This window comes from Megachile rotundata, chromosome 5, assembly GCF_050947335.1.
Source record: "Megachile rotundata isolate GNS110a chromosome 5, iyMegRotu1, whole genome shotgun sequence".
NCBI classification, from domain to species: Eukaryota; Metazoa; Arthropoda; class Insecta; order Hymenoptera; family Megachilidae; genus Megachile; species Megachile rotundata.
The window spans coordinates 9,175,141-9,199,884 of record NC_134987.1 but is presented as its reverse complement, the minus strand read 5'-3'; the positions used below and the strand labels follow the sequence as shown (position 1 = coordinate 9,199,884).

The 24,744-nt window shown below is 33.0% G+C and overlaps 4 protein-coding genes across 5 annotated transcripts in view; 1 reads left to right on the top strand and 3 right to left on the bottom strand.

The window, feature by feature from the left end:
- Positions 1-16: 16 nt before the first annotated feature.
- Positions 17-4,311, bottom strand: l(1)G0020 (RNA cytidine acetyltransferase l(1)G0020). The gene is made up of 16 exons (XM_012291312.2): positions 4,171-4,311; positions 3,784-4,047; positions 3,551-3,709; positions 3,231-3,467; positions 2,960-3,164; positions 2,780-2,901; positions 2,573-2,709; positions 2,132-2,495; positions 1,948-2,064; positions 1,676-1,852; positions 1,460-1,607; positions 1,216-1,360; positions 948-1,156; positions 695-867; positions 374-622; positions 17-302 (listed from the first exon to the last, which is right to left on the bottom strand). Exons 1-16 carry the CDS (start codon positions 4,276-4,278, stop codon positions 72-74), a joined length of 3,045 nt encoding a protein of 1,014 aa, XP_012146702.1. The 5' UTR covers positions 4,279-4,311; the 3' UTR covers positions 17-71.
- A 171-nt stretch (positions 4,312-4,482) lies between these two features.
- On the top strand, positions 4,483-6,795 carry LOC100879752 (WD repeat-containing protein 55 homolog). Its single transcript, XM_003705841.3, has 8 exons — positions 4,483-4,723; positions 4,818-4,991; positions 5,076-5,268; positions 5,348-5,530; positions 5,603-5,676; positions 5,750-5,916; positions 5,982-6,199; positions 6,286-6,795. Exons 1-8 carry the CDS (start codon positions 4,696-4,698, stop codon positions 6,542-6,544), a joined length of 1,296 nt encoding a protein of 431 aa, XP_003705889.1. The 5' UTR covers positions 4,483-4,695; the 3' UTR covers positions 6,545-6,795.
- Positions 6,218-12,975, bottom strand: Sra-1 (Cytoplasmic FMR1-interacting protein Sra-1). Of its 2 annotated transcripts, XM_003705842.3 has the most exons (20): positions 12,679-12,975; positions 12,327-12,548; positions 12,035-12,214; positions 11,775-11,956; positions 11,178-11,702; positions 10,890-11,094; positions 10,608-10,822; positions 10,410-10,540; positions 10,158-10,328; positions 10,003-10,085; positions 9,849-9,917; positions 9,672-9,745; positions 9,207-9,612; positions 8,937-9,136; positions 8,328-8,857; positions 8,169-8,263; positions 7,846-8,084; positions 7,621-7,768; positions 7,311-7,539; positions 6,218-6,455 (listed from the first exon to the last, which is right to left on the bottom strand). In XM_003705842.3, the coding sequence occupies exons 2-19, from the start codon at positions 12,534-12,536 to the stop codon at positions 7,324-7,326; spliced, it is 3,879 nt and encodes a 1,292-aa protein (XP_003705890.1). In that variant the 5' UTR covers positions 12,537-12,548; positions 12,679-12,975; the 3' UTR covers positions 6,218-6,455; positions 7,311-7,323. The 2 variants fall into 2 exon arrangements, with proteins under 2 accessions (XP_003705890.1, XP_012146703.1); XM_012291313.2 differs by having other exon boundaries at positions 6,218-7,539.
- Positions 12,976-13,982: 1,007 nt separating this feature from the next.
- The window catches only part of LOC100875947 (uncharacterized), a 112,411-nt gene continuing 101,649 nt past the window's right edge, over positions 13,983-24,744 (bottom strand). The window contains exons 3-5 of the mRNA XM_012291315.2: positions 17,645-17,760; positions 16,008-16,338; positions 13,983-15,594 (exon numbers count right to left, since the gene is read on the bottom strand). Of these exons, the coding sequence (XP_012146705.2) occupies positions 15,388-15,594; positions 16,008-16,338; positions 17,645-17,760 (654 nt within the window). The 3' untranslated portion in view covers positions 13,983-15,387. The remainder of the gene's footprint in view (positions 15,595-16,007; positions 16,339-17,644; positions 17,761-24,744) is intronic.

Sequence of the window (24,744 nt, the reverse complement as noted above, 5' to 3'; positions counted from 1 at the left end):
AAAATAACAAACGCCGTAATTCTTATTTCTTATTTATTTTCTTATTTGTGCTTAAAAACGTTTTACAGTGATTAAGTTTTAAAAGAAGGTTTTTTCTTCTTTTTGAATTGCTTCTTTGGATGTTCCAAAGCGTTGTTATCTTCTAATAATCTTTTCTCGCCACTTTTTATAGATATGAGGTTCTTAGCTTTCTTTCCAGAAAGTACATTATTCCATTCATCCTCTGAACCCTTGATAGCAAATTGTTCTAAATTTTCTTTCTTCAATTTTGCTAACTCAGCCTGTTGTTTAGCTTTCAATTCCTACAAAAATACCATAAACATAGAATTTTATATTTAAATACACAAAATATTTTGAAGAAAAAAAAATCCACCTTTGCTGCAGTTTCTAACTCTTCGTGTAAACTTTCTCCATGGACAGGGTCAAGTTTTATATTTTCATTGGTCCCTTGTATCTTCATCATAGTACTTTCAATAAAGTTTTCTGTTATTCCATTAAGATACTGCACAAATTTTCTTATAATACGATTAAACAATGCGAGTAATTGTGACGGCGGTAGACCTAACTCTTCTGCTAATTTATCAACAGTTTTGTGTTGTAAACCTAATCCTAATAAGATTGCCTACAAGTAAAAATATTACTCTGTAAGTAGATACATTGGAAGTTAAAAATTCATTAAGACAAAAATAACTACCGATTGCACAGGTGATAAATGGGCGTCATTCATCATATTTAGAAAATATAAACGTGCCAATGATGGTAATAAATCCATTATTAAATGGTAGTCTGCCATGTTATTACTATACATAGCTAAGCGTTTTAGATCATATGATGAAAAATATATGTCTAAAACGTCTTTCGTCATTGCTAAAAAGAACACAATTATAATTGTTTTATTATTATTAAATTATTTAAATTACAATAAAAGGGATATAAGACGTACTAACTTGTAATCTCTGGTGTGACCGATTTATTGATTAAAATACTTAAAGCCAATGAAGCTGAATATGTACTAAACGAGTAAGAAAGCAAATTTATAAATCGTCGTCGAAAATCATTCCAATACGCTTGCAACCACTTACTATCATCTTGTTCAAAATTTGTCTTATACAACATTATACATGAATGTTCGCCCGTTATATCATTTGATGTTTGTCTGAAACATAATAAAAATATTCAATTTGTGAAATAAAAATAATTAACAATATAATTCACCTTAAATATACAGGTACAAAATTAGCTCGTTTCCAAAATTTCAGAAGTTGTTCGGTAACTCCAAAAGATACGCCAATATAATCCAAACTTTCCGGACGTCTTTCACTTAGTTTCAGAAGTAGCGGTGGTAGAGAAGATCGAGGTTCTAAAAAGTTTTTATTATAAGTATAAACTTATAAATTTGAAACTAATATAATAATCATTTTAAATAATTTTTAATTTGCAATGTAATAAATGTAATTACCAATTTGCTCTTCTAACAAAGTTACGTTGTCATCTTCAACTTTAGCTATTTCAGTGGTGGGTGTTTCTGCAGGCGCTTCGCTAATGTTAAGTATTTTCATTTCATAGTATTGTTTTAACAATGCTAGTGCCCGACTGCCGTATCCCATCTGTAATGCGAATACTTATTAAACATAAATCAATCTCTGTTAAAATGTTTGTAATCAAATAAATTTACCCCGTGATAATCAGGATGTGTTGCAATGCGAACAATACGTGCACCAGTTAACGTTGGAAAATCATGATCTTGATATTGTTGTGCTATAGTCCATGGTATAAGATCACCTGCTGCTTTCTGTCCTCGGACAAGACCACTATTCACAGAACTTTTACTCAATTCACCTTCTAAGCAAACCTACATATTACAAAAATAGTACAAATATAACGTGTACTTCGGTCATTTAAATTTCCTTGTATATTTGTACCAATGTCTACATTAAGTATACTTACTTGAATAACAGCTAGTATTTCAGGTAACGATTTTTTATTTGAATCTATAGGTCCCAAAAGGCAAAAAAGGTGATGTGCTGGGGCATCAGACATCATTTGTAAATCATTTGGACTATTCTAAAATATTATTTAACTTTGAATAATCTTCCTTTTAACCTGCCAAATGTTTTATCAAAATACTTACTTTGTAATGTGAAGCAACATAAAGAGCTACTAATCTTTGTAAAAATAATTCAGATGCTTTATGATAAGAAAATAATGTGTCTCTATTTATGTAATATAATTGGCACATATCAGGAGGCGGACATCCAGATACTATAGGTGCATGTGTAGCATTTAAACATAATAAATCGCATAACCATTGTTCAACAGAATCCCCTGGTTTATAACGAATAGATTCTTCTAGAGTAAGTTCATGTAACTGTCTCCCAATAACTGTTTTTTCATTCTGTTGTTTGTCACTTTTTTCGTGACTGTTTGAAGTAGCAGTTTGACTTCGTAATTGTTGTAATAGTTTCAATGATAAAGATCTTCCTGTTCCTTCATAACTATTAAAAGATACATGATTTAAGTGTGAAAAATGTTGTACATATTAATAAATCAAAATCAAAGAAGAAACAATTACCCATTAATAGTTGATGAAAGAAATATTAAATAAGGGCCAAGCATAGCTTTCACATAAGGAAGTGGTATAGCAGCAGCTTCGTCAATTACAAGTAATTCTGCTTGATTTAATTTATGTGCATCAGTGGGATGAATGTACTAAATACAAAAAAAAATCTTATTTCATTAACATTTATACATTTGTATTTTAGGATCAAATGTATTATACCTGTATTGTCTGTCTGTGATCCCGAAAAACGTTCACACGTACAGTAGCTTTATTAAATTCAGGATTTGTAGACTGTACAAGTCCATAATCAAGATGTTCTTGATATCCTAATGCATCAAATCCTAAAATTTACATTAATAATTAACATTTTTAAATGGAGTTTTCTAATATATAATTTACCTTTAAAGATGAATTCAAATAAAGTATTTAAATTTTCTGGACTTGGACTGGAAATAAAAATGTTTGAATAACCAAATGTTACAGCTCCAGCAATAGCTAAACCTAAAGCTGCAGATTTTCCACGTCCTCTGGCTGCAGTTAAAGATACAGTAGATCTTAATGTCTTTTCAGAGATGCATTCAATGAATTTTAAAAGTGCTTTAGCCTAAAAAATAAATGGAATATTACCCCTATGCATGTACATACTACTGCAATAACTTTATATACAAACCTGGTCAATAGTTCTACAGCAGTTGACAAGAGCAGAAATAGGTTGAGTATCTTTTAAACTGTCTTTTAAGATGTCTAATTCTGTTTGTTCTTCAGAAACAGTTAATTTTTGTATAGGCTCAATTTTTAAATTATGTGATGATAAAGGTAGTACATTTAATTGATCATCAACAACCAAACATCTTTTACATGAAGCTAAGGACAATAAAAATCTTTCATTGAACCTACCAACAACATTCTGCAAAGTAGGAAGCACACATTAAAAATATATAAATTTATTAAATTATGTATAAATCAAAAAATTAAAGATTAAAGACATACTTGGTGTGCTTCTGTACGAAATCTTTGATGAACATCCATGTTCATTGTGTACAATTGTTTTAAAGAATTTACAGATTGTAAAAGAAATACAATAAGGCCTCCTCCTTCAATAGTTTCAATGGTACGTGCTAATAAATTTGGTGTAATTGCTTCAAAGTCCTATTGAAATCAATTAATTATTTTAATTATTATTTTAGAAAAATTATAATAAATATAGAAATGCACAATCTTACTTGTAAGACACACATTCCATATGTATTTCCCAATATTTTATGTGTCTCATGATAGTAACAATATCTTATATTAGTAGAAACAACAAATAATTCAAATGGATCATCTTCGTTAACATCCAATTTTCCTGATTTCACTTTTTTTTGTATGGATTTCATTCGTTTCTTTCTATGACTGCTAAATCCTAAATCTTTTTTATAACACCAGAGAACAGAAGGTCTACTTTTTACAACAGTTTTTGATAACATGTGATGGAGTAAAACAATCTGGAAAAAAAATTGAATCCTTAGTCGATAAATAAATAGTACTAATAGCAATTATAGCATAAATACATTCCAAATTTAGTTGTAATTTACTTTTAATTTATAAATTTTATAGTTTTCACTAACCTGATCCCTTGCTTTTTCGCCGATAATAATAAACATTGTTCTGTGTCCCGTATTAACACCATTTTCTATTAAAACGCGAATGCGGTTATCTATCTTTTTACGCACCATTGTTAATTATTAAAATATTCTTCTCTTTTTATAAATTTATAATTTCAAAACGTGTTCACCGCATGTCTCTCTTTATGTTATCTGATGTACAGTACGCGTCTACTTTGTAAAGTTGGGTTAGATTAGGTTAATTTTACACGTATGAGTGGGAAAAAGTATTTTGTATACTTTAATCATAAACGAGATAAAGGATAGATGGAGTAGATTAAAGAATAGAAAGTCTTTTCCTGTGAAAATATACCATTACTGTCTCCTACGCCACCTGTTCGAGGCACGATTTTTGTTGAGAATTAGCTAAATATCTCAAAAGTTTGGTAGTGTCTGACTCTTATATTTGTATATACATTATTAAATGTTTATTATTGATGTTTAACAAAATTAGGTTAGGAATAAAGAAATCTTTTATATTTTTTAATCATGCATTTTAATAGAGGACACTTGATAGGTAATAAATTTATTCTACAATATTGTTAATCATTATTTTATATTTTATTTCTTTCACATAAATACCTACCTGTTAATTTATGATATAATTACAGATAATTCTACACTTGACAGTGATGAAAGTAATAATAGTTATAATGACAGTGACAGTGATAGTAGTATGGATATGCTTTCAGACGATGATAGTTTGAACAGTAGCAATGATTCTGAAAGTGAAAACAATGTAGAAAATCCTGTTTCAAATAATAATCAAGTATCTGCACGTACAAGTAAGTTTTATAAATAAAGGGACTTAAGCTATAAAAAATGTGTTACACCTATATTTATTGTTACTATTATTATTATTATTACAGGTAACGATACAGATTCAATTTTGTTAAATGAAGATGAAGAAGAAGATGAAGTTATAAAAGCAATAATTCGGGCACAAAATGCACAATCAAATCATCCTCCACCAATTATAACAGAAGATCATGTGGTAGATATATGTTTTCACCCTAACTCAGACATGATCGCTGTAGCTAATATTGTAGGAGATGTATACCTGTAAATTTTAAATTTATTAGCACTAAAAATTTATTTTAAATGGTATATTTATTTAACAAACATATTTTTTGTACATTAGATATAAGTACAATAACACAGAAACAGAACTTGCATCAACCCTAGAATTACATCTTAAAGCATGTCGTGATATAGAATTTAATGAAAGTGGTAAAACATTATTTTCTACTGCTAAAGATTTGTGCATAATGCTTACTGATGTAGAGACAGAGAAATTAACAAGATTGTATGAGAATGCACATACGTATGTATATAATTTTTTTTTTATAAAATGTCATAAATTTATTGTATAAATAGTAATTAATTATAACTTTAGAGAACCAATATATACAATGACCACAATTGGAGAAAACATGTTTGCAACAGGAGATGATGATGGTGTAGTAAAACGTAAAATAATATTTATATTGTTTTTTTATTTTGTTTTTAATATATAATTATATTTATGTACAAATATTTTAAGTGTGGGATCTTAGGCAAAAAGGAGATGTACCTGTATTTTCAATAAAGAAAATGGAAGATTATGTAAGTGCTATAATAACAAATGAAGAGGCAAAATATCTGGTGTGTGCAAGCGGGGACGGTTCTATTACCACGTTCAATATACCGGGAAAGAAAATGCATGTTCAAGTATGTATAAATAAGTATTATGTGTTATTTAGTTAATTATTTACATATCATAATTACTTTATTAGTCAGAAGAATACGAGGAAGAATTAACATGTCTTGGTTTATTTAAATCTGAAACAAAAATTTTGGTAACAACAAGTAAAGGAAAAATGTACATATATAATTGGGGAGAATTTGGACTTCATTCAGATGAATTTCCTAGCCCAACTAAAAAAGCTATAAATTGTATGATTCCAATTACTGAAAATATTGCAATAACAGGAGGGGAAGATGGAATGTTAAGGTAAGATGTAACTTAAACTTTTATATACAATAATTTGATTTATATATAAATAAATTAATATAAATATTTTTTATATTGATATACAGAGCTACTAGTTTATTCCCTCGCCGTAATCTCGGAATAGTAGGGCAACATGATCTCTCTATTGAGACGCTTGATGTTAACAGTGATGGTACTCTAATTGCATCTTCTTCACATAATAATGATATCAAATTTTGGAATGTACAATATTTTGAAACTTTAAATGTCACCGAACCTGTAAAAGGTGGAAAACAAAAACAACTAAAACATAATCTTCCAAGTAGTAAATTTGATAATGCATCTAACTTTTTTTCTGATCTTTAGTAAAGAAATAAAAATAATAGTTAATGTAAAATGTATTTTTTTTACTTCTGATTTGAAGTAATTGTTATGTTTCCTTTTATAACATAATTAAGAAAAAAATAAATAACATTTCTATACATCAACTACCAAATATGTAATATAAGTTACCAAAATTAAGTATAGTATGATGTGTTGCATTGAATGATTTACAAGGAATTTCTAACTGTACGGTATTTTATTCCCAAAAAGATAATAAAAGTCCGTTGAATATAGATGGTATACGTTTACATTTTCAAATAGTGATCAAAATTTACTGAATACTTATCACCAGTTACAAATATTTTATACATTTTTCGTTATACTTTTTAAAAACATTCATACACTATAACAGTTTTAATACAAATAAATAAAGATACAAAACATATTAGAATTCATAGTACATCAATAGCTTAAGGATTAAATGATATATATTATTAATACTTATTAATATAATGATCTAAAATTTAGAAAACTAAAACATAAATACCTTTATTTATACTGAAAAGTGTGATAAATATTATTAAGAGTTTTGTGTAACTTAAACGAAATAAATTAATAAAAATAATTTTAAATTATTTTAATATTATGTCTACCAACAGTAATGTAGAATACGTTTTTTCAAATAAATGTTCTCAATTTATTATTAGAAAATCTTAAACAATAAATGCTCCATACCCTAATTATATTTATTAATTATTTAAAAAGTAAAATTCAGCCTTCATTATTATCGAATAAAAAATATTCTTACTTATAGCATTATTTTACTGATGATTTATTTCACGTAAATACTCTGGTGTATGGTAATGTTGCTGTTGTGCATGAGCAAGTGAAGGATGAATCGGAGGTGGAAAACACCGAACATGTTCGACACTTGTTGCATCGCTATCCCCGCTCTTCAAATACTTATTTAGTACGGCAAATATTTGTGAATTTAATACTTGAAATCTTCTGATTCTATCTACCATTCTTTTCAAGTGCTATTTAACAGAGATAAAAGTAAATGGTTAATCAGCCAAATAATTAATGCAGTAAGATAAAACTTGTGTATAAACACTTACAATCCCTTTAACGTTTTCGTCTTTACCATCTACACGTTGTACCCTTAAAATGTGATAACAAAAGTCCAAAGCTTCGAATCTTCTTTGCTGACCGAGTAATACTATCATGGTGCACCCAGCCCAATGCAAGCCTTCGCCAAATAATTCTCTAAAATATAAATACTTATACAAAATTTGTATTTTTAATATTAATATTTAAATAATATATATGTATGAATCACTAACTCGACTGTAAATTCTGTTTCTCCAACAGGAATGCAATATACAAATTGCAATGCACTCCATAATCTATGAAATTCTGTGCATTCGTCCACATTCATTACTCCATTAGCAGGAGGTGGACCAACCCAAATAGGATCATTTAAAAAGCTATGTAGTCTACTTAGTACCACTTCAAATATTGACAAACCGCAACAAAGCCGTTCCCGCGTTAATAAATCCCCTTCCCTGGCAATCATTGCTTGCTAAACATTTAAAATCAAATCTATAATATATAACATATACTTCTATTGTGACCATATATTTTTTAATAATTGTTAGTTACTTACCTTAGCTGTACCTAGTTTATCCACATTTGGAACGATCTGTAAAGCAGCATATTTGGCTTCGAGACGCTTTTGTTTAGTTTCTGGTTTTTCACCCTCTAAAAGTCAAATTAGTTTAACATTTGAAAAATGCCTTTATCCTTGAAAGTAAATAAATATTACCTTTGCAATATGGTCTAGGCAATATGTTTTGAAATGGTGCTGCGTGTAATAAATCACAAACCTCTTCTTGTGATAAAGCTTGTTCCATTAAAAGGCAAAACAAAATTGTATTACCGAATTCACGAAAATTATGGAAAAGTTCAGTTTTAGCGTCTGGATATTGCACAATGTCATTCAATTGGGCATGATAATATCCTAAAACTCCTGGAGAACCATAATCATATCTTGGAAGTTTGCAAACTTTTGGCATAGCCTCCATTAAGGTCTTAGTGAATTGGTGTAAACTTCCTTGAATCAAAGACTTTACAATTTTTAGAAGTTCTTCCATTACCACGGCAATTCCTTGATATCCAAGAAGTTTACACATTGTTCGAAAATGTTGCGGACCAACAAATCCTGAATATTGACCATACTGTGTGCTGTACGCTAAATTTAATTGCTTGCTTCCCCAAAGATAGTGATGAGACATTTGTGGAGGTTTATCCCTATGTACTGGCTGTACAAATTGTAGTCCACGACATTTTACAAACCTGTTTGCAAGCATATAATTTTTATATGAACGATTACCAATCTATAAAAAACTTTTAAATATTTTTTATTTTGTCATACCTATTTGTTGCTGCATTATAACAATAATTTGGGAGAAAATCGTAATTTAATTCCCAAAATACGTGTAATGTAATTCTTCCATACGGAGCTAGCACGTTATGATTTGCTTCACGGAACATAGCATCATATTCATCCAATGCAAGCCATTTACTTAAAAGTTTATGAGTAAGACGATTAACTTGTAAAAGTCCTTCTAATTCCTAAAATGTTATAAAGTAATGTAAACCATATGCATATAGCACTGAATTATTCAATTGCTGATTAACTTACTACAACTCCTGTAATATCTCCAGATTCAAATTTACTAATTGCTAAATCCAATGATTTTTGCATATCTGCATTAATACGTTGGGTTATCAATTTATTTAAATCAATACTTCTTCCCAATAACTGAACATGCCTTTGTTTAAGTAAAGTTTCATATCTATTGGCGCGAGGGTATGGCAGTAAATATGCTCCTAATGCAACACATTCCACTCGAAATCTTTTGTCTAACAATATGCTCGCAGCCAATTGTTTATAATGAGCAAAAATTTGCTCACTAAGTTTATAAACGAACTGATCAAAGCATAAATTCACTTCAGCTTCTACTTCATCGTAAAGAAATTGTTTACGGAATATAGTTAGGGCGTATAACGCACTATCGTTATATAAATCAAGTGGATATAAAACATACCTAATAAAATATATTATATTAAAAGACGTAAATTATACAAATTTTTTATTTATACTCACTCCATCATGGATGGTTCTTTGCTTCGTAATATATGATCAGTTAGTATCCACGGCATGGACATTTCAATCGGGAACTGAAATATGGATCGAAATATTTTTATTTGATAATTTTTATAACTGCAATAAATTATCGTAAATAATTTATAGAGTAGAGTAATAATTTATACAATAGAGTACCTGAATACGCTTCTCCATAGTGATCAAGTCGCTGCACTCTTCATTATGCTGATGACGTACTTGACATTTCTAATCATGAAATTAGGTATACAAAATGCTATTTTCATTTATATAAAATTTAAAGCAGAATAATTTTAAAGATAACTTTAATTACCTGTATCTTCCGACCCATAGTCATTTCTAGGTAAAATTCCCTATACCATAATTGAGATAAATCACAGCAGTCTTGCAATGATTCTAGAAAGAAAAAAGATATATTAAAAAAATTACTTTATTAAGAGACTTAAAAATAATTATCATTGTACTTACCGCTAAAATTTAAAAGATAGCTCCAATAGAAACTAGTTTTATGGAACTGATCAATTTGAACAAGGTATTGACCATCAATGTCTTTTCTCAAAGTACGTTTCCCACCACTTTTATCAGCAATTAATGATTCTAACATAGTACGAACCATATAGAGCTGTGTTGAAGATGGTCCTAAACAAATATATTAAACATATGAATAAATTAACAAAATCTTATACAATGTTAAAAATTTAAATCATTTTTTAAGCTTACCGACATTTCTGCGCGGTACTTTAATACCAAATCCATTATCAGGATCTTTCTTTCCTTTTAGTGCTGGATCCCCTAATGGTTCTACTCCAAAATGCCAATCTGCACAAGTTTCTCTTACAGATACAATAATACTAAAAATGTGAATAAATAAATTAATGCTTTTATGAAATTCGTTGATAGGCAAATTGATATACATACCTTCTGATGAGATCCTTTTTGTTCTTTATTGCTTTACGCAATGGTTCTCGTAAGATGAGTTGTACAAAATCTTGTAACTCCGCATATATATTTCTACGTATTGCATCGATAAAAACAGTTTCCATACGCGCCATTAGTACTTGTAATCCTTTGATCATTGCAATAACTTCTATTAGTGCAAATTTTTCTTCATCTGTATAATTATAACGCGTGGCCTAAAAAATAAAATATATTTTTAAACATTATATGGCAATTAGAAACAACGAACACAATATATCTTACTCTTTCATATTCTTCAGCTTCCTGTGGACATTCTTTATTCATATGGTGATCAGTAGGATGAAGAAGTTTCCAGCTGTAAAGTTCAGTCACTACACTTGTCCATTGAGAAAGTAATTGCAATCCCCGTAACGCTAATTCTGCAGTTTCTCGATTTTCTGCATCACTTCCACATTCCTTATATGTCGTAGTTACTTCATTACTATATCTGTATAAAATTAATATTTCTTCTATACATATAAATTACTGTTCTCCTCATGTTTACTAACAGTAATTACTTTTTAATATTACCTTGCTAACTCACTAATATATTTTACATGATCTTCTCTAATTTGTGGAAGATGTACCATAAGATCTGCCTGTGGACTTATACTATTTGAAGATGAAGACAATGGCCATTTTGATGCATCAAAATGTTTAGAACGTTTTATGTAATTGAAAGGTGCAATTTGCATGTCACCAAACAATGGTACCACTTCTAAATTTTTAAAAATTCTATCAATTCTATCTAATTTTAATTTTCTTTTTTGATCTAATTTATTAATATTGCAAAGATCACTGTCCATTAAGAATAAACCAAACCCCATTACTTTTACTAGCATGTGTTTTTCATTTGGAGTCAAATACATTTTAGTCTCAAACATATGAACGCATATATTAACAACATCAGCAAGCAACTCTTCATAGCCTGCAATCTTTTCCAAATTTTCCTTCACTGTATCACGAATTTTATTTTGTGTAGCTAAAAACATTGACAAATTTTGAGATTCTTGCAACGTTTGAGAATCAGACATCACTTTCAGAAACTGTGCAGCTCTGCAAAAGAATCTTTTGTTACTATATAATTCAAAACATAAATATACGATGAAAAATTAAAAAAATAGTTACCTTCTGTATGTAGAATAATCATTTTTTACACTTGATTTCATATTTTTGAGTTCATCTAAAACTGCAAACATATTAATAAATTTTCCTAATGTAAGTAAGTATGCTTCTGAAACAAAATCTTTTCTTTTTTCATGATGACATAATCGTTTTACTTCTCCAGAAAATCTTTCAATTGCTTTTCTCTGAAAGGTAAGATTATATAAATTTCACACATGTAGAAATACATAAACATGAGGTAAATTAATTAATTAATTGCTTACTTGAAAATACATAAAGTTTAATAACTTATTCACTTCAGGTGCTAATACTTCTACTGTCTTTTCATAAATTTCCACTCTATTCGGCTGTTCATTAGATTTTGGTTGAGGAATAGCACGGGAACAGCATCTCCATGTATATAACATTACTGCATGTTTCAGACCTTCCTCTAATAATTCATTCTTCGAAACACAAATAGAATCACTTTTAACATTAGTACTAAACTCTTAAAACTATAAATTGTCCTGTATATGGGTCAAAAGGCAATAAATATGTTAATAATAATATAATTACCAAACTAGCATGAACTGTTGCTTCCTCAATATATTTTGCAATTCCAGTTACAAAACCATTCCTATCTTCAAAATTAGTATCAAAATTTGCTTGATAAACTATAGAACATGGTTGTGCTTCAATACAAGGCTGTTCATCTGGCAATGTAAATTCATCGAGTACATCAACATTTGATAAAGCATCACCCAAAGTTACTTTGTCTGTAGCCATTATTACTTAATTCTGTGTAAAAATAATAAATAATATTAATCCTTGTATCTCACTAAAACTAAATACACAAAAGTAAAATTCCCATGTAATAATCATAAACATTACAAATCATGTACAAATAATCATTAGTTATGTGACATACCTATTCTGAGGTTACGTTCCTACAGACAAATGTTCAAGAAACTTATAGTTACAATATAAGTGAAATAATTTTCGAATATTTTACAGTACATCTAGCATATTTGAATATAATAATTTCAAAGTATATCGTAAATGCACCTAGACATATTTTTTAACACTCCACCCTTTCGCTCAACAAAGTGATTATCCTATCAACAACACAACTCTATGTGAGTATGTGAGTAATGTGAATGTGAGCTTTATCATTGATGGGATACTATTAAAAACCGCTAGCCTTCTGGGAGATCCTGTCTCATGAAAAAAACTGCTGTCTTTGAGCACCCTCTAGAATATATTTCAGACAAAATACGAAATAGAATGAACAGAATCGTATTATCATCAGACGTAAACTTTAGCAAATCTATTACGTATAATTTAGCTGAAATTCTTCAAATTGTTCCATTTCGTATAGAAATATTTGCGAAAAGATTTCAGTGATTGGAATGAAGATTTTTTATTGTGGGTATGTTATCGACATATATTGTCATTATCTATATTGTGGGTATGTTATCGACATAATTATGGGTTTTGGAATTTCAGGATATATGAGGAGAAGATACAAGTAGCGCCGCCAAGTGGCAGAAATTGGAACTAACGAAGGTAGTGTCCCCAAAGCCTGTAGTTCACCTCGTTCGCCCGAGAGATGGCGCTACTAGTACTATTTTTTTTTTAAATCAATTAATATCGATTTTCTACTATTTAATTATACAATAACATGCATTAAATTACTTTAGAAACACTTATTAGCTTTTGAATGATATAAAAATGCTAATGAGAAAGTTATTTTATAAAAAAACGTAATTTTACATGTCTGTAGATTCGATCGATAGTGCTGGCGGCGCCGCCAAGTGGCAAGAGTTGGAACTAACGAAGGTAGTGTCCCCAAAGCCTGTAGTTCACTCCGTTCGCCGGAGAGATGGCGCTACTAGTACTATTTTTTTTTTAAATCAATTAATATCGATTTTCTACTATTTAATTATACAATAACATGCATTAAATTACTTTAGAAACACTTATTAGCTTTAGAATGATATAAAAATGCTAATAAGATAGTTACTTTATAAAAAAACGCAATTTTACATGTCTGTAGATTCGATCCGTAGACAGTGCAGCTGGCGCCGTTCAGCCGGCGCGCGCAAGAATACCCATTTCAACCTCCAAATAAAAATGAAGTTTCCAAAATGCTTTCACCTCCTTAAATCAAATACTCTATAATAAATTTCTGTTGCTACGTTGATAATTATCATGGGAAAGGAAATAAGCGAATACGTTTTATAACAATTGTATTAATATCATTTATGTACAATGTATACATGACGATACAGAAAATAAATCTGCGATGCATAGTTATAATACATGAATGTTATCGAGTTGAAATCGTTTGTTAAAATACTAATACGACAGCTATTGTAATAGAAAAGAAAAGTATACTTGGGAAAGGTTTGTGTAAATTAAACGTACGGTGTAATTTACTATAATACATTTATAAATACGTTATGCATAGTACGTGGTCGGTGTGTACATCTGACTAATACAAGTTACTTAAGTACAGTATCATCGAATATTTTATTGATTCTAAACAGAAAGGTGTTTTTGTCTTATAATTTACACGTTACATTAATCTAACGCATCAGAGTGTATTGCTTTCGATGTTTCTTTACTGTTCTGTGTATATGTACAAAGGAATAGATAAACTGATAAACGTTCGTTCGAACAATGGCAGCTTTGCGTTAAATTAATGTAACGTTAAGAAGATATTATTTACCTCGTACAAAAATACCTACATGTTCACGGTACAAAATAAACTCTACATCTTCGATATCTTAGATTACAACAAATTCAGATTTATTAATAATTGTCATGGTTACCAACTAATGCAACGTCGTTGCACTCGCTAATTCTTCTAGTCAGTGCTTAAAGAAAGGAATAAATCTAATAACGTTAGTTAAATAAATTTTAAGTAGCGTTTGGCTCGACACGTAATCGCGCGCAGATCTATGAAACACGACAGCTTAAATTAGTAACATAAAAATTATCCTAAAAATATTCTAACTGTGTCTTATCTCTAAAACGTACAGTACAAGAGTATAATAATAATAACTGGCCGCGGATGAAAACGCACGTAGTTACCTAAGTACCGAACATAACTCGAGACGCTATTACTAAAAGTACCATTACTTATCGTTACATTGTTTTTACATTGTATATATACCCTGATATTAGTTTGTAATTCAGAACACGTCTCGCGTTCGACTCCTCGAATCGTAATATCAGTCTGTTCACCTACTCGTTCGAAGGAGATTCTACTTGATTCGTTGTACTACTTCCCAACTATAAACGTTACAATCTTATCAAAAATAAACGGAATAATACGGCAAAATTTGCATTCTATCGCTAACTCTTAAACGTACTCAAACTGTATACATATAATAATAAATACAACGATAAAATCTTAAAATAATCGTCGATCAACTTCACGATAAGGCACTTTCGTTCAAGAATACTTTCAATAACTCAAAGATTGTTCGAGCTTCTTCGTTGAAAAAGAACTCATTCACTGGTAACGTTTTCGTATTTCCATCGAATTCATCGTTCCATAATCTGTATCGATGATCGCTGCAACGTCACGAGATCGAAGGTGGAATCTGCTCTGATTCCCACACAAAAGATCTCACGTCTCCAGGTCTAAGTCTTGGTCCCTTGGCTTGCTCTTTTTAAACTTCTTCTTCTTCTTCGGTTTCGGCATCACTTCGCAGCTGCAACCGCTTCGCACCTCGATGTAATCCAACGTCCACATCGATCCATCCACCGTGTTACCAGCAAATGTCGGGATCAGACGTTCTCTGTGCCTATGCCTACCGTGCTCCTCCTTTCCACCCTGCACACAAATAAAACACTTAGCTAAACACAAGTACTAACTCTTCTTATTTTTCACAAGAATTCCTCACACTAACAACGGGCAACAGTACAGTAGATTTTTGTATAGCTGTGTACGAGCAGCCAAATTATTGAAATTAGCAATATTCTTTTATTAAGAGATACATTCATGCAATGCTTGAAAATTCTACATCGTGAAACTTTTACATTTTTAAGTTTCTAAATCTGTAAGTTTCAAAACTTGATTATGTTAAACTTGAAAGTTATAAAGTAGCCCTGTACATTTCTAAATTTGGAAATTCGTCAATATATAAATGTTTGAAGATGAAAGTGGTAGATTTGAAAGTGTGACACCTAAAGATTCTAAAGATATGAAGAAACGAGTAAGATAAGAGCATCGTGGAAAATACATACTTTCGATCCAGAATTTTCAATGATAGCGTAAGTGTACGAGAACTTCTGCACACATCTGGACTGGTTACTGAACTTCCGGTCGATGAACCTGCACGGCTTGTCGAGGACGTCTGGCCTGCAGGAGTACTCGAAGAACCTCTGGGTGTGCTGGCCATCCCGATACAGCTGGACGTACATGTTTTCCCGATTTCGACCGCCGACCGGTTCCACCATTTCCTCCACCGTAGGGCAGCAATCGACTGGAAGGCCGTCCTCGCCTCCTTCCTGTCGCAGAATCATGTTCATCTCTCGATAAGTCATCCGCTTGGTCGTGTCGTCCAAGGTCTGCGTCCTGGAAAGTTCACCGACAGACGAACTGATCGTTAAAATTTCTATGAGTGACCGTGAGCTAGACGGGAACAGCTGACCAATTATTAGCTCTACCGATATGTTCTTTTCACGTCGAACGTATCAGCTGGCGTATCGACATTTATTAGTGGTCTGTGGACGTTGATGAATATAATCAGATATTCATTGATATTCAATTAGAGTGTTATCATTATTAAAAAACAGGGTTATATATTGTACTAAATATAAGGTGGTTAATTATCTTTTTAAACAGATTGATTTGTGACTTCATTCCACCCTTAACTTTCGAGATTATACTAAACATACAGTACTACTACTAGATACATTTAAGCTTGCTCAAATTTATAGAGAAGTGGTCCAAGTTTTGTCAGTAGATATATCTGTTCTATCAGATTAATAGCTACTGTGTGCCCAAACACGTAAAGCAATTTGTCGCAAGAGCGAAAAATCCCATTATGTCAACAATTATATAAAATCTCATAAAGTGGATATAGTTTTCGGCAGGTATAATAAAAAGACTAGATTCTAAACACACGCGAAGTTGGAGCACCATCGTCGAACGAGAAATAGCATTCCACTCGTGCCGGTAAAGTAGCGGCTCGTGTCTAAACCGAGCGATAAGAATGCAGCTCTATCCAGCCGGAAAAACACCGATTCGATTCGATTCCGTATTCACTGGCTGGACCATTTACGCGAGTCATTAATAATAATTAAGACAGCTTGTCAGACGCGATAGATAATGGGTAACGCCATGTCGTTGGTAAACGCCGGAGATATACGGGTGTCCGCGGACGCTGATTGAAAATTGAAATTCAAACGCGCGAAATATGTCGTTCGCGTGTTGATAAATTTGCTTAAGCGATGCCAAGCTTGAACGGTGCCAAGGTATTTCGCCGATCGTGGTATATGTGCAGCGATTTAGGTACGAGATACGTAAATTGATAATGTACTCTATATTACGTATCTGAGAAAATTGGAAGATTGATTTTGTTTTCATGTTTAGGGATTTGGGGAGAATTCGGACGTTTGGAGATTTAGGGGCTGGCAGATTTAAAAAATTTCACCGAAGCTGGTATAAAGTCAAAAACTTATACCCTAGTTAATATATATTCATATCAAAGTGATGCTGAGACATTTCACAGATACATACGCGATATCTAATAAGATCGTAAACTTATTTTTGATTGAAGCGTGTTCTCGCTTCATCGAAGCTAAGGTATTTCGTCGATTTCGATATATAAATTGGGCTATATTTATCGAGGCGTGATAACACTAGGAAGTGTACTTACCAGCGAGAGATATGTCCTCTGAAAGGATTTTCCCTGCTCTTACGAGAGGAGAGGGATAAAGTATGGTTGTTGGCGGCAGCAAGCCGCGGGCACAGGACTGCGGTCAGCAAAACCACCTGCAAACAAAAAATTCATACTTAGACCATACGACTTCGAAACTATAGAAATTTAAACAATTTTTATTATAGTGAGAATTTAAAGTTTTAATAGTTGAAGAGTTTTGGACTTTGCAATGGTTTAAGATTTGCAATGATGGTTTGAGCTATTGAGATAGGACTTCAAGATGAGTATTAAGACTTCGGAATTTTGAAACTGGCGAACCTTACTTTATGACCGAGAAATATGAGCAATGTAATATTTTTAAGGTACACCGACTTAAGCACGTGCTCATTTTGCTTAATGGTTAATGCATCCCTGTTGTCGAGCATCATAAGGGCGTCTCGAGAGCGACGTGTGAGAAAATACCGGTGGTACCGGATTCGTATTAACGTGCAATAAACCACTGTGTTAGTCACGGATCGGCCGCGACTGCGAAGTACAGTGCACGTGAGCATGGTACGCGTTTACGGAGGTGAAAACATTAATTCGGCTTATAATTTTTATGCAAAACAGGCCCCGAGGCGTTCACAGCTCGTCTCCTCATATGGCCGTCCCTCTTTCTCTCCCTTTCTCCCGTATGCTTTCGACTTAATTGCGGAATATATCTTGTCGCCAGGAATTAGAGATGGCGCGATTCTTGCGTCGCTATCAGCTATTTAATTCAATTTCGTAGACTCTGCGTGTAGAGTTGCGTGGAACGACGATTACTCAACTATTTTTAAATCGAACATTTGTAACGTTGGTTTCGCAACGAAGCATTTCCGTGGGATCTGACTCATGAGGAAAATTTGTAATGAATGTTTATTAAAAAATTTCAAATATCTCTGTTACGTGATCTCTAAGAAAATATATAGCACTTTAACAATAATTAAATTGTTGCATTTAAACTTTTTTATATCTTAATTTCAAACATATAATATTATGATATATATGAACTTAATATGCATGATATACATAACATTATAACAGATATAAATTTTGTATGCACGACATAAATATTTTTATGTAAATTTAACAAGCGTGATATACATAATATTGTAATACATATAACCTTAATAGACATAATTTTTTTCATACTTGTATAAAAAAATTAAAAATTTGAAAAATGTAGGAATGTGATTTTTATAGTAAACGAGATGCTCATATTAATAATAAGAGCATAGAAAGCACTTCATAACAATAAAATATTACTTATTCTACTTCTTGCCATTCCTCGCAGAATCGTTTGGCTGTCGTATTAAAGTCGCTACGATACCGTACCATGTTTTCAGTAATTGATGATTTTCTAAGTGGTCAAGACGGCTCGTTAGCATTTCACGAATATTAAAATTACATAAAGTTCAGCATTACAAGATGAGCAATTAACGAAAAGAAAAGTAGCGTCGATGTTATCGTCAGCTGATTTCCATTAAAAATACATTTCTTTGATGTAATAAACATGTACCATTCCAGCTCATTAACTTTTCGGTTCTCTTATTGCACGTTTCTTTTTTTAATTCCTGGTGGTTCGAAAATTCGTTTATCAGACCGTTTCATCATTTTGTATAATATCGTATTTTAACCCTCCGACGGCGACATCGTTTTGCTGACACATATGATTTAGGCCATTTTTAACTTTCGAGACACTGCAATTTTGAAATTTGTTAAATTCGTTTAAAATCAATCTACTTTCGAGAAAATAGCGATGTTAACTTCAACGATTGTGTCCGTAGGAAGTTCCCGTAGAATAGCGAGCTCCGTGATTTATAGAAATGGAAAAATAAGTGATAGTCAACACTCGTGTCGCTTAATTAAGCCATCGTTGTTCGAGGTGAGCGGTTCAGTAACTGGCGCCTCCTGTATGAGGAACTCAACGTTGTGACGGGGGTCGGCGTTCAAATTAAACGGATATTCATGCACAACGGGGACCACACACTGTGTTCTCGGATCCTTATCGGTTTCTTGTCCTCTCTTTTGCTGGCACACCGCGATTTTAATCGATCCTCGCATACAGGTACAAGAATCACGATCACTTACGCAAGGGTATCTCGTCTACCCTTAATGACTCTTATCCACTCACCTCCTCATCAAATTTCTAAAGTGGTGCATTTATCAGCTGGTAAATATAAAAATTTAAATACTTGAAATTTTTCTTTTGGTACATTTTAAGTTACCAAATTTTTATTTTCCAAATCTGAAGATTTAAAGGACTGTAAGGATATCTGAAATTTTTGAGTTTCTAAGTTTTTACATTTTTGATTTTCTGTCTTATTAAAATACCACATGTGAAAATTCTGAAGTTACTAATAGAATGATGAGATAATTTGAAATGTTTTTTAATAAACATTGTACTCTTGAGAAAAAATGTCAAAGACTTCATGAGACTTCAACGATGTTAAGATATGAAAAAAAATGTCAGATTTCGTGTAGGAGTAAGAATCTTAAACAAGTCCGAACCGATTGAAATTCGAGAAACCGAGTTTGATTTATCTACCGATTTACCTAACCTTAAAGCTCTGTCGGCGTATACTCGGAAGGGCTCGAAATAATCCCTCGTTTCGCATGGAAATTTCGACCTTTACATAAGCATCATTATTTCGTTTTTACAGGCTAACAAACGATACGATGTTTACGGAACGTTTTATACGAGAGAAGGATTTGTAACTGAAAGCGTAGCCGGCTTCGGTTGACGATTTATGGGCTGATTCGATGATTTTAATGATCGGTCGTATCTCGTGCTGTATTTTAAGAATGCCTTTTATCCTCCGGTTGTATGTTCTCTATTTTGAAGTCTAAGTACGCGCAAAATGCAGTCTACTCATGCGGTAACTAAGGGCTAAAATGACCGTTCCCCCACTAAATATTCTAAATATATAGATGTCCCCTAAAACTGCGCTCTTAGTGCTTGATGGTACCGGCTCTTGGCAGCTTACAACGGAAACTTGTCAAGTTTTCCTCGCTTTCAAGCGCCGCTTTAAACTTTGTTACCGTCGGTATACAATTTCTTCTTTGACCCACTAAGTCTCAAAATAGTATAAAAAACAAACGAGGAAAATTTCGCGACCTGCACTTCTCGCATTTCCTTGCAGAACCAGTTGCGAACTTCATATCTCTTCGGAGGAAAATCAAGAACCGTCGCTCGGAGGAAAATCAAGATTACAAATTGTAGCAGGGATCATTTTTGTTTTATCGCATTTCTCGTTTTCGTCTATTCGGGTTGACGCTATTTCGCCGACATTATAAAATTCAGTCTATCGATTTATCGATCTGTTTCGCAGACTCGAATGCGGAGTGCATTCAAGTGTAAAATTTCAATCTTCGCTTCTCGAAGTTTATTTTGCATATTTTTCTGTTAACGAATATATACCGTGGAAAAATCAAGATACACGCGTTACGAGGCTATTACAGAAACTGTACATTTATAGCTGGCTACCAGGAGCGAGCGGAATCGACCAAAAAATTATTCCCCAAACAGAAATCACCAATAACGTGCACCGTCAAAATTTATACCTGAAACGTACACTTAAAAACCCGTTTAAAAAACTGTTGCTACCCGCTCGTAAAACACGTGGCATCGTAACATCGTATTCGGTTGTAGACGGGCCACGACGCGATTTCGGCAGATCGTATTTCCCCGCGGATACCGAGTCAACGATGCACTTAAAGTTCTCTTCAGGATGGTCGCGGTATGTCTTAGAGACGGGCCACGGTTCGAAACACGCTAATTAGCGTCTCGAATTCGTTGCGAACCCGTCTTCCGGCTGATAATGAAATGCCTGGTCAGACGGTATGCGAAACGTATTTTCGAAACTCGAAATTAGCCGGTTCGTTGTCGGCACACGCGAATTGTCCCAAGATATTTCGACGCGCGTCGTTTACGTTCGCGATGGCCCGCTCGAGTGCCCTGTCGATTCGTGAAGATTTAAAAACCTTCAAAATTGAACACTTAGAAGTTCATGAATTCACAATCACACAAACTTTTCAATTTTTTAATTGTACTTCCATATTTTTAAAATTGGGATATTAAAAATTTTACAATTATTACATATCATTATATTGGATATTACAAATCTTGAAATTTAGGAATTTAGCAATGTAATTTTTAATTTTGTGCACAGGAAATTTTACAGACTTAAAAATTTGCAAACTTTCAGATTTGAGATCCGCCTTTCGGTACACGGTGATTACAATAATTCTGTCGATTACCGCATATTAATCAGATGGATGTAAAGACTTCCTGGGGCAAACCATGCGAAGAACGTAAAAGGCTTGTGAAGTATGGCTCTCCGATTGCAAACTCGTTCCTGCATATACTGGAGCGTTTCTCTTAGAGCAAAAAAAATACGGACCTATCAGCCATAAGTCACGGTACCCGAGGCTGAATACAACCAGCAGTTTTTGCTTACGAGACTCGAGATTTTCGGTAGGGGATTTATCGAGCACGTACTTTCAAATTAGCCTTGATTCGAGACCGAAAATCGGCCTTCGATGAACCTTCGCCATAAAGTCGCTTTTCTGCTAACAAAGCTTTTATATTGATCGACTGTACATTCAATGTATGTACTGTTCATTCATGCTGATTGTCACTTACAAATGCAACTAGAATTTTTTTACCTTATTTTGTTAATACATAAATTATACAAAAACATAATAACATATCAATGTTCAATGTTCCTCAATCATCAAGTCATTCATTTGAAAATTACTATCAGTGTATTTATCTTGAATGCAACATTGTAGTATTAGTAACACTTTGTTTCAAAAGGAAACAATGTCTTTTTTGTAGATAGAAACAATGTTTCACCCTACACTATCTTCCTACACATAATATGTATTTTTCAGAAGAATTCCATTCAATTTGTATTCACTTAATCGATGCTACCCACGGATTCAAATTCTTGTTCGTCTTCTTTTTACGCAACTGTAGTTTTATTACCTCATAATTTGAACAATTCAACATATGTCTAATCTATTAAATAGATGTTTACAAGTTTTATCATTAAGATGATAAAAATAAAAAACGAAAGGGGAAAGTAAGAATTGAAAGGACAACGTTTCCTAGCTGGACTTTCAAAGTTTCGAAATTCGTTCGATACGACAGCCTAATATTTCAAAATCAAGCCTCTGAAATGTCGAAGCCAACATCCGGTGCGAAGGAGAACGCGGTCCCGTTCGATAAACGTACCCTCGCGCAGGGTGGACCGATAACATTCAAAGAGGCAATACTCCTATCGGGAGAACGTGGTTTATCGCCGCGCTTGTTTATGTCTGTTCCGTGCTCGCACACACGGAGATCCTCTGTGCGTGTCTCTTTGTATTCCGGAGGCTTAGGTCCAAAATCAGGATCGACGACGTATATACTCGCCGGATTATCTTCAGCGCGACGCAAGTTTATGCGCTCCTGATGGCTGTTTCGGGTGCACCCACCAGGGTGTGTCGTTTACGTGCGAAATGCCAGAAGATCGCGTGATCCGTGATCGCGGGTCGTTGCTTTCGAGCACGTTCAATGACGTGCTGAGTTAACGTAACCGGACACATCGGTAACACGAGTGCGTGATAACGGAGCAATTGAATTCGAGATGCAGGCCTGGAGCAATCTCTTGGAGTAATTTGATGGATCGTAACGTGGATAAACTGATACGGCGACATATGGCGAATAGATGTTAGGTGATTCTATTCTGTGCGATTCGACGCGCTACAATTTGATGTGATTCTGCTTGGCGCGGTTCGAATTCGAGACGATAGAATTTGACGCGATGGAATTCCACGCGATTCAACTCGCTACGATTCAGATCGCCACGATCTAATTTGACGCGATAAAATTTGTCACGATGCGATTTGACTACAATTGGAGTCACGCTGTCAAATTCGACACGATCTACTTAGATGCAATCAAATTCGGTACGATCCAGTTCAATACTTCGACGCGATTAAATTCGACTCAATCAAATTCGACGCGATCGAATTCGGCTTAACTTGGTACAATTTAAATGCGATCTAATCCATCGAAATTCAACTTGATACAATTCGAATGCGATCTAATTCAACGCGATCCAACATCAATTTAACGCGATTAAATTTACGACAAATCGACTGAATGTAAATTTACTCTCCGTAACGTAATTCCATCTGATTCAATTTAACACGATTGAATTCGACATGATTGAATCCGATACGATTTAACTCGTCTGGATGATACACGTGTTCAATAGTATTGAGCTCGACATGATTAGACACGACGTGATAATTAAAAACATGAGTACCTACACATAACACCAAGAACGCATTAGAATCATGCGAATCATTAGAGTACAAGTTCGAAAGGAATATCAGGAATTAACCCCGTCGGCGTACCATCTAAGAATAGCCCAGTCATTTACGGCGGCGTCCGCGACAATTCAGAGTACCGTGCAGGGTTAGACGTTTCCGTCTAATTATACAAGACTTCCTGAATGCTAACCAAACTCTTCAGACCACCAACTCTTATAGAAGGAAACAGAAACACGAGTCTGGAACACAAACATTGAAAATCTGCAAAGATGGAGATTCATGCTGCTGAGAGTACTATGTGATTTGTGGATGTCATTCATTATATGAATGTACGCTTGTGTTTCAAGAGACCTGTATGTTGAATTAGTAGCGTCGTTATTTTATAATAACTGATGATCTACCTAATTAGAAATAAATAAACATATGTATATTCTCGTTCATGTAATATTTTCGCAATTTACACGCATATATCCTAATAATCTAATCTGATCTAACCTAATGTGATCTAGTTTACTCGGACTTAACCTAGCCTAATCGAATTCAATTGACTCGACAAAAACTAACTTGATCATAACCAAACCTAAACTGACCTTGACTTGACTTAACCTAATAACTTAACCTAACTTAGGTTAACTGTCTAAAACAACTTAACCTAATGTGATGATAAAATCTAAGGTAACTTAGGTCAGGAACAGTACCTTGTCTTTAATTATTCCCGTCTGAAAGTAGGTTGAATTGTGTTTAAAGTTTAA